The sequence below is a fragment of the Ostrinia furnacalis genome, unplaced genomic scaffold (assembly GCF_004193835.3).
Source record: "Ostrinia furnacalis isolate ACB-3 unplaced genomic scaffold, ASM419383v2 OfSCF1098, whole genome shotgun sequence".
Taxonomy (NCBI): Eukaryota; Metazoa; Arthropoda; class Insecta; order Lepidoptera; family Crambidae; genus Ostrinia; species Ostrinia furnacalis.
Genome location: NW_021131337.1, coordinates 1011170 through 1024187, shown reverse-complemented (window position 1 = coordinate 1024187; position 13018 = coordinate 1011170). Strand labels below are relative to the sequence as shown.

At 35.3% G+C, this 13018-nt stretch overlaps 1 protein-coding gene across 4 annotated transcripts in view; it reads right to left on the bottom strand.

Annotated features, from left to right (window-relative positions):
* Positions 1 to 13018, bottom strand: part of rdgA (retinal degeneration A) — a 102074-nt gene that overhangs the window by 11577 nt on the left and 77479 nt on the right. For all 4 annotated transcript variants that reach the window (XM_028302254.1, XM_028302255.1, XM_028302256.1 and 1 more), the window contains 6 exons: positions 10681 to 10897; positions 7658 to 7850; positions 7102 to 7204; positions 5585 to 5775; positions 3370 to 3467; positions 1688 to 1813 (listed from right to left, as the gene is read on the bottom strand). In XM_028302254.1, the coding sequence (XP_028158055.1) occupies positions 1688 to 1813; positions 3370 to 3467; positions 5585 to 5775; positions 7102 to 7204; positions 7658 to 7850; positions 10681 to 10897 (928 nt within the window). The remainder of the gene's footprint in view (positions 1 to 1687; positions 1814 to 3369; positions 3468 to 5584; positions 5776 to 7101; positions 7205 to 7657; positions 7851 to 10680; positions 10898 to 13018) is intronic.

The window sequence follows — 13018 nt, the reverse complement described above, 5'->3', positions numbered from 1 at the left end:
GCTTATTTATTGCCATTAAGGCGGAACAAAGTTCGCCGGGTCAGCTAGTTGGCAATAAAGTTGTTGGTAGATGTGGCTAACATATTGCAGCCGTGTTCGGTTTCTAGGTGCAGGACATAATAGGCCTGTATTAACTGAAATTCTTTCAATAGGACTTCTAATCGAGCTTTGAGCTACGTTTCTGAAATAGAATACCAAAGGAATTTGGACTGTTTTATTGTTTGAATAGAATATTGCGGATTTGAATTAAGCTAATTGATTCGTGCTTCGCAAATCCGACAACATGTTGAGTCAAATGCTTGGTGTTCATGAGCCAGTCGTTCGAAGTAAAACTTGTGTCCGCCACTGTGCATTTACACTAGTCATTCTGACTAGAAAGCTACACAAATAAGACAGAAGAGCAGCGTAATTATTTATTAATCAAATTCTACTTCATCTCCGGTAAAGAAAACAACAGTCCTGAATAAAATATTCGCGGTGCTCTAATGCTCGCGGTTAGGAATCAAATGGTTGATTCCTCGACGCGTTCATTAAACTTTAAGCCCCTTGAGGCCGAAGAGAATGGAACGCCACTTAGGCATCCACGAGAGACATCTTACAGATCTATAATGTACATAATATGTTGGATTGAATCCCTGCCAATTCGAGTACCCAGAGATAGGTTGTTCGATTTTCTTAGTGCTTCGTTTTTGACTTTTAAGAACCACGAGGTAGTGTGTGAAGCGATATTGTGTAGTCACGAGCAAATAAAAGTTCATATTTTCGCTGTTGATGATACTTTGGTATAGTTTATCACGATAAGAAAATATTATCTCCTTATCTGAATGTAATTACAGTACATAGGTGTCCCTATTTTTCCATCGATTTACATCAAGGAAACAACTCTTATCAACTTTGTTGTATTGTTTTGATATGATTCGATTACTCATAGACACTATGAGACACCAAGTTAATTTTGGGTCAACGTCATTTTATTGGTACAAACGTAATGTCCATTTCCATCCGTCGTTATTCATAAGCTTCAAGTAAAATTTTAAGTGTAAAGTAAAATGTTGGCTTCCTGGCTCTTGGAGCGTGCCTTACATTGGCGTATGGTGCCTGCCTAATGAAGGTAAATACGAGTTAGACCCAAAGCAAGTGCTTCGCGTGAACATTCCCCTCCACTTTGCGTACCGGGGCGAGAGACGGTGGACTTGAGAGTTGGCGGCGCTGATTTGTTAATAAATAATTAATTTGAGCACCGGAAACTCATTAGATGTCAATGTGGGAATGGATTTATTTTAATATTGGCCGAGATAAAATATAAGCTTACAAATTTTAGGAATTAAAAAAAACCTAGATTCTTACTTACCTGTAAATCAATTATAAAGAAAATGTCTTTTCCCGAAGACTATAATCCGGGCCTTTTCAGGGCAGATATGCATCCTATCTATCCATCCATCCTAGACTGCATCCCACTTAACATCAGTGGTCAAATAACTGCCTTGTTATGCATAAAAATAAAAATAAATGAGCTACTGTTGAAAAACCTAAAGTAATCAACGTACAAAAGCCCACTGTTCTCATACAACATCGTTCCACCTAACCTCCCGGCTTTCTCGCTGCGACATGTAGGTAAGTAGCTGCTCCGCTGGCTAATGAAGGTAAACACCTGCGAGTTAAGGTTGAAAGCGAGTGGTACACTTACAGTCGACGAACCACCAGTCGACGAGGTTCGAGTACGCTTGAGACTCTTTGATCATGTTCTGTATGAGGCCACGCATTTGCTCCAGGTCGGCCGCCGGGTTCACCTCCAAAGTGCCGACGCGCTCCGCTGGCGATCGAAAATCAAATTAGACTTCAATCAAAGACATTACCTACTTAAGTCGCCACTTCGATTGTAAAGGCATTGGTTTCATGTGTGCTATATTTAGGGACGAAATCAATAGAGCAGCTGACAATTGCTCCACAATAGGTACGTTAAAAATAAAAGCTCGTAACCACAATATTTGTTTTGTTAAAGTAAATCCTATACAGCTTTAATATTAATGCACTCATTTAATCATAGTGGGTATTCAATGTGTATTGTGTATCTAAATAAAATAAGCACAATCCTTAAAAACAAAAATATGTCCACACAATATTTCATAAGTAAATCCTACGGTAGAGCTCTAATAATGAGGCAATAATTTCATCGCAGGTGTTAAATGTTTATCACAATAAAAGCTCATTCATATTCATAATTCGCCTCTGAAAATGAAGCATCGAAATATCCCTGAAGAAATTTTTGGGACCAGAAAAATTAAATAACACATACAAAAAATTTCGATTTACTTAGGTATTCCCAAAGCTTTGTAAAAGTTACCTGTTTCAGTACTAAGATTAAGAAAGCCTTATGACTTCAGGTCTTACAAAAAAGTCTGTGATAAGGCTATTAAGTATCAAATTTTAATAAACGAGGATAAAAGTTACGATTTTAATGTACCTACTTAATATAAAAAATTTCATCAGTAAAACCAGTACCAAGCTCCTACCTCTACCCGATAACCAAATAAAAAACTCAAAATCGATTCATTGAAATTAGGTTGTGGAAGTTACGAATGGAAAGTAGGCTAAAACAGTCAATTAAAATCGCGACGGGAAACTCGATGCAGCGAAATTGCTTCCGAAAATCGATTCGAATACAGCTACAGCTATTCGTTACTAAAGTTTGTAAGTGTGATTGAAGGTCCTGATTTAGATAGGATTTCCATAGCGGTAGAGTAATACTTGTTCTAAACAACGCCTTTTGATGTATAAAGACATCTATTGAGACATGTGGATGCCATTAATCAATATAATCGACTTTTTAGTTTTATATAAATGAAAAAAGTCTTCTTTGAAAATAGGTACCTATCATTGTAAATTGATGTCATCCCTAGATGATCAAAAGTACCCAGATAAACACAAAACACCACGAAAATGGAACGAAAGCACAGTGTACAATTACACCGATGGCGTCGCGCCAGCAAATATAAAATAACCAAATGATTTTATTAGGGATGTTTCCGCACGGTTACAATGCAAACCACACGGCTACTTGTTGTTTGGAAAAGCTACTATTTGAATTAAATTCGTGAATGTATTTGATTTTCATGTAAGGCATTGCTAATTTCTATGATCATACATTCAAATCAAGTACGCCCATTTTATGTTTCTTGACGACTTTTAATGCAAATTCAATTTCATGAAAAAAGCTGATAATTTAGAGGAAACCGCGGATAATATCATCGCTTACAAAATAATCTAAAATAATTCTGGTGGTAAGTAGTGTGTAGGTATAGTTATGTTACACAGATATTAATGCAAAGTTACCTAATAATAATATAATAATTAGAATCACCAAGTTACCTGTCTTCGCGAGGAGCTCCTTATCATAGTGATGTCTTTCGTAATCCACCATGGTTATGAGATTCACAGTGAGTGACAGTTTGTCCACTGTCGTTTGACTGTAACAATGAAATACAGTTTAAAACAGTATCTATTTATATATGTATGTATATTGTTCTTATTTATATTACGCTTTAGTCTTTACGAAAAAAAAAATATATTTATAAATCTAAAATATCAATCCCAACTTCCCAACTAATATTTACAAGCTTTTTTTATAAATGCGAAAGTAACTCTGTCTGTCTGTCTGTCTGTCTGTCTGTCTGTTACGCTTTCCCGCTTAAACCTCGCAACCGATTTTGATGAAATTTGGCATAGAGATAGTTTGAGTCCCGGGAAAGAACATAGGATAGTTTTTATCCCGGTTTTTGAAACAGGGACGCGCGCGATAAAGTTTTTCTGTGACAGACAAAATTCCACGCGGGCGAAGCCGCGGGCGGAAAGCTAGTTACATATAAAATTGTTGCTATAATGTAATATTACTGAGATAATAAAGATGTTCATAGTTTTACGAGGAATTTATGAAAGATATTATATCAGAACGCCTAACATTGTTTTGAGAGCAAAAGGTTTTTAGTCTGAAAAACGTTTTCACTGAAAATTATTTTGGTAAGTTACCTTATAAAAATTAAAACGTATAAGTATATAATACATAAATTGTACGTCTTTTCGTTAATGTTGACATTATTCCTCATTATGGGTATCTACACTCGTGAGCAAAAGTATGGATTCACTTACATGAAGTTGTTTCCACGCGATCTTGTGTACTAACGAATTTGTTAGTAACAAAAAAAGTGGCACCATTTTAAAGATTAAACTTTTAACTTTAAATTGATATCGTATCAAACAGTTGATATTGATACATGTCTTTTTCTTCACTTCTTCACATCAGGCGGGATGTCTTTTTAAATACTGGTGTGATTTAAATGAATTTGGTATCAACTTTAAGTTAAAAGTTTGATCTTTAAAATGGTGCCACTTTTTTGTTACTAACAAATTCGTTAGTACCTACACAAGATCGCGTGGAAACAACTTCATGTAAGTGATTCCATACTTTTGCTCGCGAGTGTATTTTAATTAGAAGGCAGTCTTTCATGATATTAAACATTATTATTTTAAGCTCGTTAAATCTAATAATACTTAGCTGTAGATTAAGTACCTACTTAAAAGCACCATCGTTTGGGATTTAGATTAATGCATTACACACAGAAAACTAGAGCAGGGAGGGTGGTTCGGATATTCAGCGGGTACACAATATGCTTTTATTGGTATCAACACACAGCTAAGACGATGTGGAATGCGGGACGAGACCGCTTCGAGTGTGGATTACAAGTGCATATTTAATCCTTAGTAAAATATAATGATTTATGTTAATTGATCAGAAAATAATCGAATCATATTCATGGAGATGAAACAACATACAATTTAATTATAGGATAAAAAATTGAAACGTTCCTATCAATCTTTCTATGAGTCCAGAAGTGCGAATAAATGGATCTATTGTTAGTTATGCGACCCATTTTAAGCTGCTGTGTTAGCACAACAAGCTGTCAAAGCAAAGTACAGTCCGCTATCCTGCCCTCTTCACCCCATTCACGTGTCAAATATCAAACGTCACTACGTCCTTTGTTTTGGTGTGGATCCAGATATTTCAGTTCGTCTAACGTAGCGTAGCTTAAAAGCTTTTTTTAACCTGAACGTGCTTCACTCGTGGTGTGCTGATAACTTCTAATGGCTTTGGTGAGTAAATTTCACATTTTGGTCTAAGGAGCTTACATGAGATCTAACGCCAAAAATGTATTATATTTTCTTCGACAAAAGTGACACGTCGAAGCTTTTTTAAAATTTTTCAGCACTTCTAGCAATAAAATATAGAGTTAAGTGTTTTCTTTTGTTTTCATTATTGACCGCTATCTATTCATGGTATAAAAGTTAAATGGTGACGCTATTTAGCTTTTGTCCATTTTGATTGGCGCCCTTGGTTTATTGAAGGTAAAGTCAAAGGATGGCAAGCAAAGAGGTAACAGACCTCTTAATATCAAATGAAATAAAATTCCAGGGCACTTAAACGCGTCTCAAATATAGCTTGCCCGACCACCACTTTGGGACAACATATGGGCTGGTGTTGAGAAGAACTGGCGGAAGAAAATCAGTTAGTATTTGAAGCTAAACTTACGGTGCAATAACCCGTCCAGGCTTCTTCTTGGCCAGCATTGTGGCCTGGTTGAGCCTGGACAGCGTGATGATGGAAGGCGCAAGCCGGCACGCCTCCCCGTCCACCTGCATCGGTATCACCTTCGTGGTGACGATCTTCGCAGTCTTGCATTGCGTGATGCAGGTGCCGTGGCCGCCCGCTTGCAATAAAGGCTACAAGAAATTTATACATAAATGAAATGAAATTAAGGTTCATTGAGCTTTATTCTAGACAATCTAACTGGGGTAACTAAGTAGTTGACACCATTATCCAAATTTCAAGACACAAATTCTCTAAGAAACTCTCAATTCTAGTCCTGGAAATCTAATTAGTTTCCAAATTCACTGTAAAATAAGATTTTAGTCAACTGAGTTGTGGAAACAGGGCCGGCATAACTTATCTTTGCTAAAATGAATAGAAATATCAAGTTTTGATAGCTCATTAAAAGTATGTCATAATAATAGTGGTTTGGTGGTGTCTTCTATTGTATTTATTGAGATTTTTGAATAAGTTCCTCTAACAGTCTGCTGAAATGAACTCTCTCATCCTAAAGCTAAACACATATTATTGTTACAATATTATTATACTTATTAGAGGAAAACAATCGCATTTTTATTTCTTTCATACACCAAAGATAAAATTAGAAATAATATTACTACACGATTCCTGCAGAATTTCGTAAAACATTACAAGCACAGTACGTAACACATTCCCGGAGAGTTATCCTCGTGTTACAGTTCGTTTGATAATCGGAAGCCAACCCCTGCAGCGAGATTTATATTCCTGAGTTATAAATGGCATCCACAAAGCTACTAAGGTTTTTGGCTTGACATTATAGTACTATACTACGTTAATATAAACGAATAGTACGTTTAACAAACACTTTTATATCTTCTCGACGACATTATGTTACCTAATGAAAGCGTGAAAAATTGCGATGTTCTTTTTACGAGCGTAATAACATGGTGTTATAAACAACTCTCTCATCCTAAAGCCCTTAAGGTTATGGGTGCGTCACGTGAACATCATAAATCTACCAGATAAAATTTGTCGCACAGAATGCTAAAAGTTATCCGCACGACTTTTCCATCTGGTACAGCGTTGTTTTAATAGTGCAGTGTCACAAAAACAATACGCGTAAATAACAAAGTTTCAATGATTTATCGACATGCTGCACTATCTAGAAGCCCGTAAATTTCAATGAAGACAAATAGGTAAAACGTTTCGTATTATGATACCGACGTGTAGGATGGTTATTTACTACCTTCCTACCTAGTCGAGACATTAATATTTTATTGCAATTTAAGTTTACGAGCGTAAAGTCTCAAAGGGGACGGTGGAAGATATCTCGAGAGGTAGGTTACACTCGTTTCTCTTTGACAAAAATATAAGTGCTGACGAATAAATAATCCTAAAAGGAACACCTCAAAATGTAGATTCGACGCTGGCTGTTGGTCTTAATGCTTCGAGAGGCTCGCTTGAAAAGATCCAGTACTCACCAATTGATATGTCGTTAATCCTACTACTTCTATAAGGCCGTCTTCAGTCGAGGGCTCGACTGCCCCTCCGGATTTGTTCCAAGGGTGGGTGCCACCCCCGTAGCTGTAAACAGGGGTGACTATTAGCGTTTTATGTTGAGCCTTATTCATACATTTCAAAAGACCGTTTATGACACCTGGTAAACTGCTTTTGAAGATTGTATTGTAAGCGACTGGATTCAATGGAACTGAAAAGCGAGTTAATCAGAGGTTTTACAAACAAATTTTCCACGAGACCCGTCTAGCGTGTGTCAATTCTGCCATTTGTTAAGTTCTCGCTAACTTGCAGTAGACTTAGGGCGGGTGAAATGATTATTTAATCACTCAACGAATACTACTTGTACTAACTTTAAACTTCGTTAAGGTACAGAAAGTTCCAATTCCAACTGGCTTAATTTATTAAATAGGTAACAGTGATATAAAGCGTTAAAATTACCGTTACCAAGCAATGTAAAAAATGTCAGTGTAATATATGTTTTCAAAAACAACGATCGTGTAGTGCTTAGTCAATACTTGCCTTGGAATGTTTAAAAAAACAATGGCGTGCACTTTGTGTTCCCTGAGCACAGGCGTGAGGTCCTTCCCATCGCACTCCATGGTGACGAACTCCGCCAAGCCCTTCCACTTCCGCTGCATCAGGTCTTTGCCGCCAGCAGTCCCGTAGAACAGCTTGTTCCTGATACGCGAGTTGAACTTCTCCGGATGCGCCTCTGGGACAAATACATCATAGTTTCATCGAAGAGGAACAATAGTTTGCTGATTGGAGCACTTGTATTTTTATGCTAAGGAGCAAACGAACTGTTGCACGTATTTTCTTTAATGTAGGTACTACCTGTGAAACTGCAAATGAGCACAATTTTAATCTTTCGTTCGTTTCGTTTTAGCCAAATGACACGACGTCCACTGCTGAACAAAGGTCTTCCCCAGGATTTCCACAACGACCGGTCCATCGCTGCCCTTTAATCTTATATGCTATAAAATTTTAGCTATGCAGGATCTGAGTTCACTTTTCCTAGATAAAGTTTAGTGTCCCTGTGCCCAGTAGCATTAGTGTTTTGGAACTTGATATTCTCGTAGAGGGAATTTAACTCAGATTTTATATAATTTGTCCAGCAGTGGACGTCTTTCGGCTGAAACGAACGAACGAACGAATATAAGTATAGTAGGTGGATATAAATAATCTGTATTTCATTAGCTTGATAGTCATTAAGGATATAATTTATTTTACAATATTTTTGCAAGCGAAATGACTGGTTAATTCGGGCACCATGTTTTCTCTGACCCTTTTAGCTACTCAAACCCGTCGAACAAAAATAAAACAGATATGAAAGAGAGTTGATAAGGGTATTAAATTTTTCCAGTTAATATTACATCGGTAAGTTTTGAAAGCTGTAAATAACAGCGATCAAGTCAGAAAGTTTAATCTTTTGATTTATGTTTCTTAATGAGATGTCTTTTTAGATAAGTATTGTAATTGTCAAAGTTTTATAGAAAATTTTCCTGTGTTTGTCTATTGTACACAAAGTATAACGAATGGTACCTACATAATACGCGTACAATAGTAAAAGAAGTTCAGAGAGATAGAAATAATTATCTTGTCTCTACGATCATGATAGATTGGACGCGGTTTTCGTTTTTCATTTCGCGAGTCCGTGAATAAGCCCAAAAGCCAGGCCATTCACACAGCAGCTTTGAAAGAAAGCTTTCACCGATCCAACTTCTTTTAGATTGCTACTTCGTGTAATTCTAGAGTACGTGGTAGCTAGCTACCCATTTCGTATTAGGTCGTGGGATATACTTAAGACACAAAACACGAAGATTGTAAATAAACTATGGTCTAAATAATAATGTACGTGTTCTAAAAGCTGAGTCCGGGGAAAAAATGAAATTACATCAAGCAAGTTTGGCTTAAATTAAGACATTACGTGGTAAGTATGTTACAATAAACTGTTCGCTTTCAATAAACGCCTTTGTTCTCCTCATATTATTTTATGTTGTAGGCAGTTAGCGCGTACATACGAGCATATTACCGCGTCTACGTTCCCTTACACTAGCTTTCAAGGCGCGCGTCTACTCACGTGAGACTTACAAAATCGAGTTTATAGTATAGGTACTCACCGTGAAACACTAAAAGAGCTTTTATAAATAAATATAAANAGCAAACGATTACCTATTTACTTTAATGTAGGTATACTACCTGTGAAAATGCAAATAAGAGCAATTTTAATCTTTCGTTCGTTTCGTTATATTGGAAATTTAACTCAGATATAAGTATTGCAGGTGGATATAAATAATAATCTGTATTTAATTAGCATGATGGTCATTAAGGATATAATTTATTTTACAATATTTTTGCAAGCGAAATGACTGGTTGATTCGGGCACCATGTTTTCTCTGACCCTTTTAGCTACTCAACCCCGTCGAACAAAAATAAAACAGATATGAAAGAGAGTTGATAAGGGTATTAAATTTTTCCAGTTAATATTACATCGGTAAGTTTTGAAAGCTGTAAATAACAGCGATCTAGTCAGAAAGTTTAATCTTTTTGATTTATGTTTCTTAATGAGATGTCTTTTTAGATTTAAGTATTGTAATTGTCAAAGTTTTATAGAAAATTTTTCTGTGTTTGTATATTGTACACAAAGTATAACGAATGGTACCTACATAGTACGAGTACAATAGTAAAAGAAGTTCAGAGAGATAGAAAGAATTATCTTGTCTCTACGATCATGATAGATTGGACGCGGTTTTCGTTTTTCATTTCGCGAGTCCGTGAATAAGCCCAAAAGCCAGGCCATTCACACAGCAGCTTTGAAAGAAAGCTTTCACCGATCCAACTTCTTTTAGATTGCTACTTCGTGTAATTCTAGAGTACGTGGTAACTAGCTACCCATTTCGTATTAGGTCGTGGGTTAAGTATATAAGACACATAATATAAGACACGCAAAGATTGTAAATAAACTATGGTCTAACTAAATAATAATGTATGTGTTCTAAAAGCTCAAACAAAACAATACAATTTTTCAGAGAAAAGTTGGATAAACCAAAATGAATTTCAGGAGTTCTAAATAAAACAATTCATAGGTAAACGTTGCCACGTAGCTATATCAATTTACTAACTCATTTTATTTCTATGTACTTGTCATCACTATGGCGTTCATATAAGCTCAGATGCAGACCAAAATATCAAGAAAAATTAAAATTACATCAAGTAAATACTTCTATCGATAGAAGATTAGTATGTTATGATGCGACTCTTTTAGATAAGCTAGTTTGGCGTAAATTAAGACATTACGTAGTATGTTACAATAAACTGTTCGTTTTCAATAAACGCGTTGTTCTCCTCATAATATTTTATGTTGTAGGCAGTTCGCGCGTACATACGAGCATATTACCGCGTCTACGTTCCCGTACACTAGCTTTCAAGGCGCGCGTCTACTCACGTGTAGACTTACAAAAACGAGTTTATAGTATAGGTAGGTACTCACCGTGAAACACTAAAAGAGCTTTTATAAATAAATAAAAATGCTAGTGAAATACCTCTCGCCTCGTGGAATTCGAGTGCTATGTGTGCATCTACTCCGAATGAGAAGTAGTTGTTGACGACGTTTAGCGGTAGCTCGGGCTTCGCATTCTTGGCTTCCTCGCCAGCTGCCGCGGTGTTGGGCTCCACGGTCAGCTGCCACCGGTCCAGAAGGACTGTGTCGCTCTCGCCGATGTTCGCCAGGATCTTCGATATAGGCTCGTCTTCGTAGCCCTGGCAAAGATACATTAGGTTCAAATAAAAATCAAGTGGCCCAATTTTATAGACGAAGTAAGAAGTTAAAGCACTTTCAACAAGTATGTAGCATGAAAACAAGACGGGAATATGGATCCGCGACGGAACATAGAGCTTAACTTATTAGTAATCTAACTTTGCTTATTTAAAGTTTTCGTGTAGATGTAATATTAATTAACTTTTGTTCTAACTAATTAGGTACTATTCTTAGCTAAACAGTTTCAAATGAATAATGTCAAGTCCAATAAGAAACAAAGAAGGCGTGAAACCTTTTTCTTGTAAGTAATCCAAGTTATAAATTTTGCGTAGTCGAATAAAGTTGAATGTTTTTAAAACTTATGAACCTTCTTCAAAATGCAAAAAACAAGAAATATTATTTTTTGGATATCTAAATAATGTTCACTTCTTGTAAAAAATAAATAGTTAGGTACAGTTAATTACCAGTTGATATTTGTATTATCAAAATCAGAAAGGACTCCAAGTTTGAACCATTAATCAAATAAATGTTGTATGTAAAACAGAAGTTTGGTCATTATTTTCTATTGTTCAAATAAAAGCACTGACCTTGATAAAAACTGATACAACAAAACAAAGCACATTAAGCATTTATTAGTTTCAAATATTAAAAGCCGATTAAATAGATAAACATGATTCACATGTTACAAAACTTTTACTTACAACGTATTAAAATAACATTTCTCAGTATCGTAAAGCAAACTTACATGAACTTTTAGTTCACAGTATGGCGAGTTAGACGGGGATTTTCACCTCCATTTAACTTTTATTGCTCGTTCTATAAATTCCGATACATCTGTTCCGATTGTGAAAACTCTTAGTTCTTTATAACAATGGAAATACAAAGAGCTTTTTTACGTGCATACTTTTTCTTCTGTATAAATTAACATTTAAAAGGGCTTTAAAAATTTAACTAAACAATAAGAAAGTTCGTTAAACAATATTCAATGGAATACTAGTAATTATTCTGTACCGATGGTAGAGCAAGGTTTTAATTAATTTAGTAATTTTGGCTATACTCTCGTTCGTTTACTCTACTTTAGGAAAAATATGTAAATAAACTACTTAATAAGTCAGTCAAGTAAGGATTTTTGTTTATAAAATCGCTAAATAGTGTAGAATAACAGGAATAATAAATTATTCAAGCATCAAGTGCTCTACTAGATTATCTCTCACATTACAAACTCCCAATAAATCTCCAAGGCGAATCAGTTGAAGCTATTATTCATAATGTCAGTGGCAGCTACTACAAAATGTATTTCAAAATATTGTTTCTTTTTAATTTAAATAAGAAACTACGGATCGAATTCGCTAAGTTAGTTTCAGAGATTTAACGGAATAGAATAATGCTACTCGGAAAAAACTTTGCAGGAGTTTGATTACAATATAATATTAATTTAATGCAAAAATATGTATGTAAGTACGTCTTTTTTAAAGCATAGCATGTGTAGCATTCCTGATATAAGCCGATTATAAGCTATAGAAATAACGGCATGTATTAATGAGTATTTTAACAAAATGATTTTGCTTGTTGCTTTTATAAGTTTATAATAATTTATGTATCAAAAATATGGTTTTCGTGTTTAAAACGACTAATCCTTGCATGTACGGGCTTATAAAATAAAAAAATATTTCATGAATAATAACGATAGCCTTTTAAATTGTGTGCACTATTTCTGCGAACTTATCAAATTATTTGCATTGCGGTTGTATTATTATATTATGGGCAGGATATTGGAATCGGTTAAGTGCCTAGTCGGGTAGCGACACAAATCAACTGTATTACAAAGGGGAAAGAACACGGGCGATCCTAAAAGGGGCTAATGTATCTATCGTTGCTGTTAACGTTCGCGCTGTCTACTGAACGTTTGTTTTATTTCACTTTGGCCACTTTGGATATTTTCTATTCTGTCTGATGTTGGATAGTTCAATTTAATTTATTTATATATCGGTTACATTGATCAGTAATATAAAAGGTACTTGACACTACTATTAAATATGATTGTATAAATTTCTACTTTATTTCAATTTCTAAATATTTTACATTAATTATTATGATTTAAAATGAATCTAAATTAATTACGT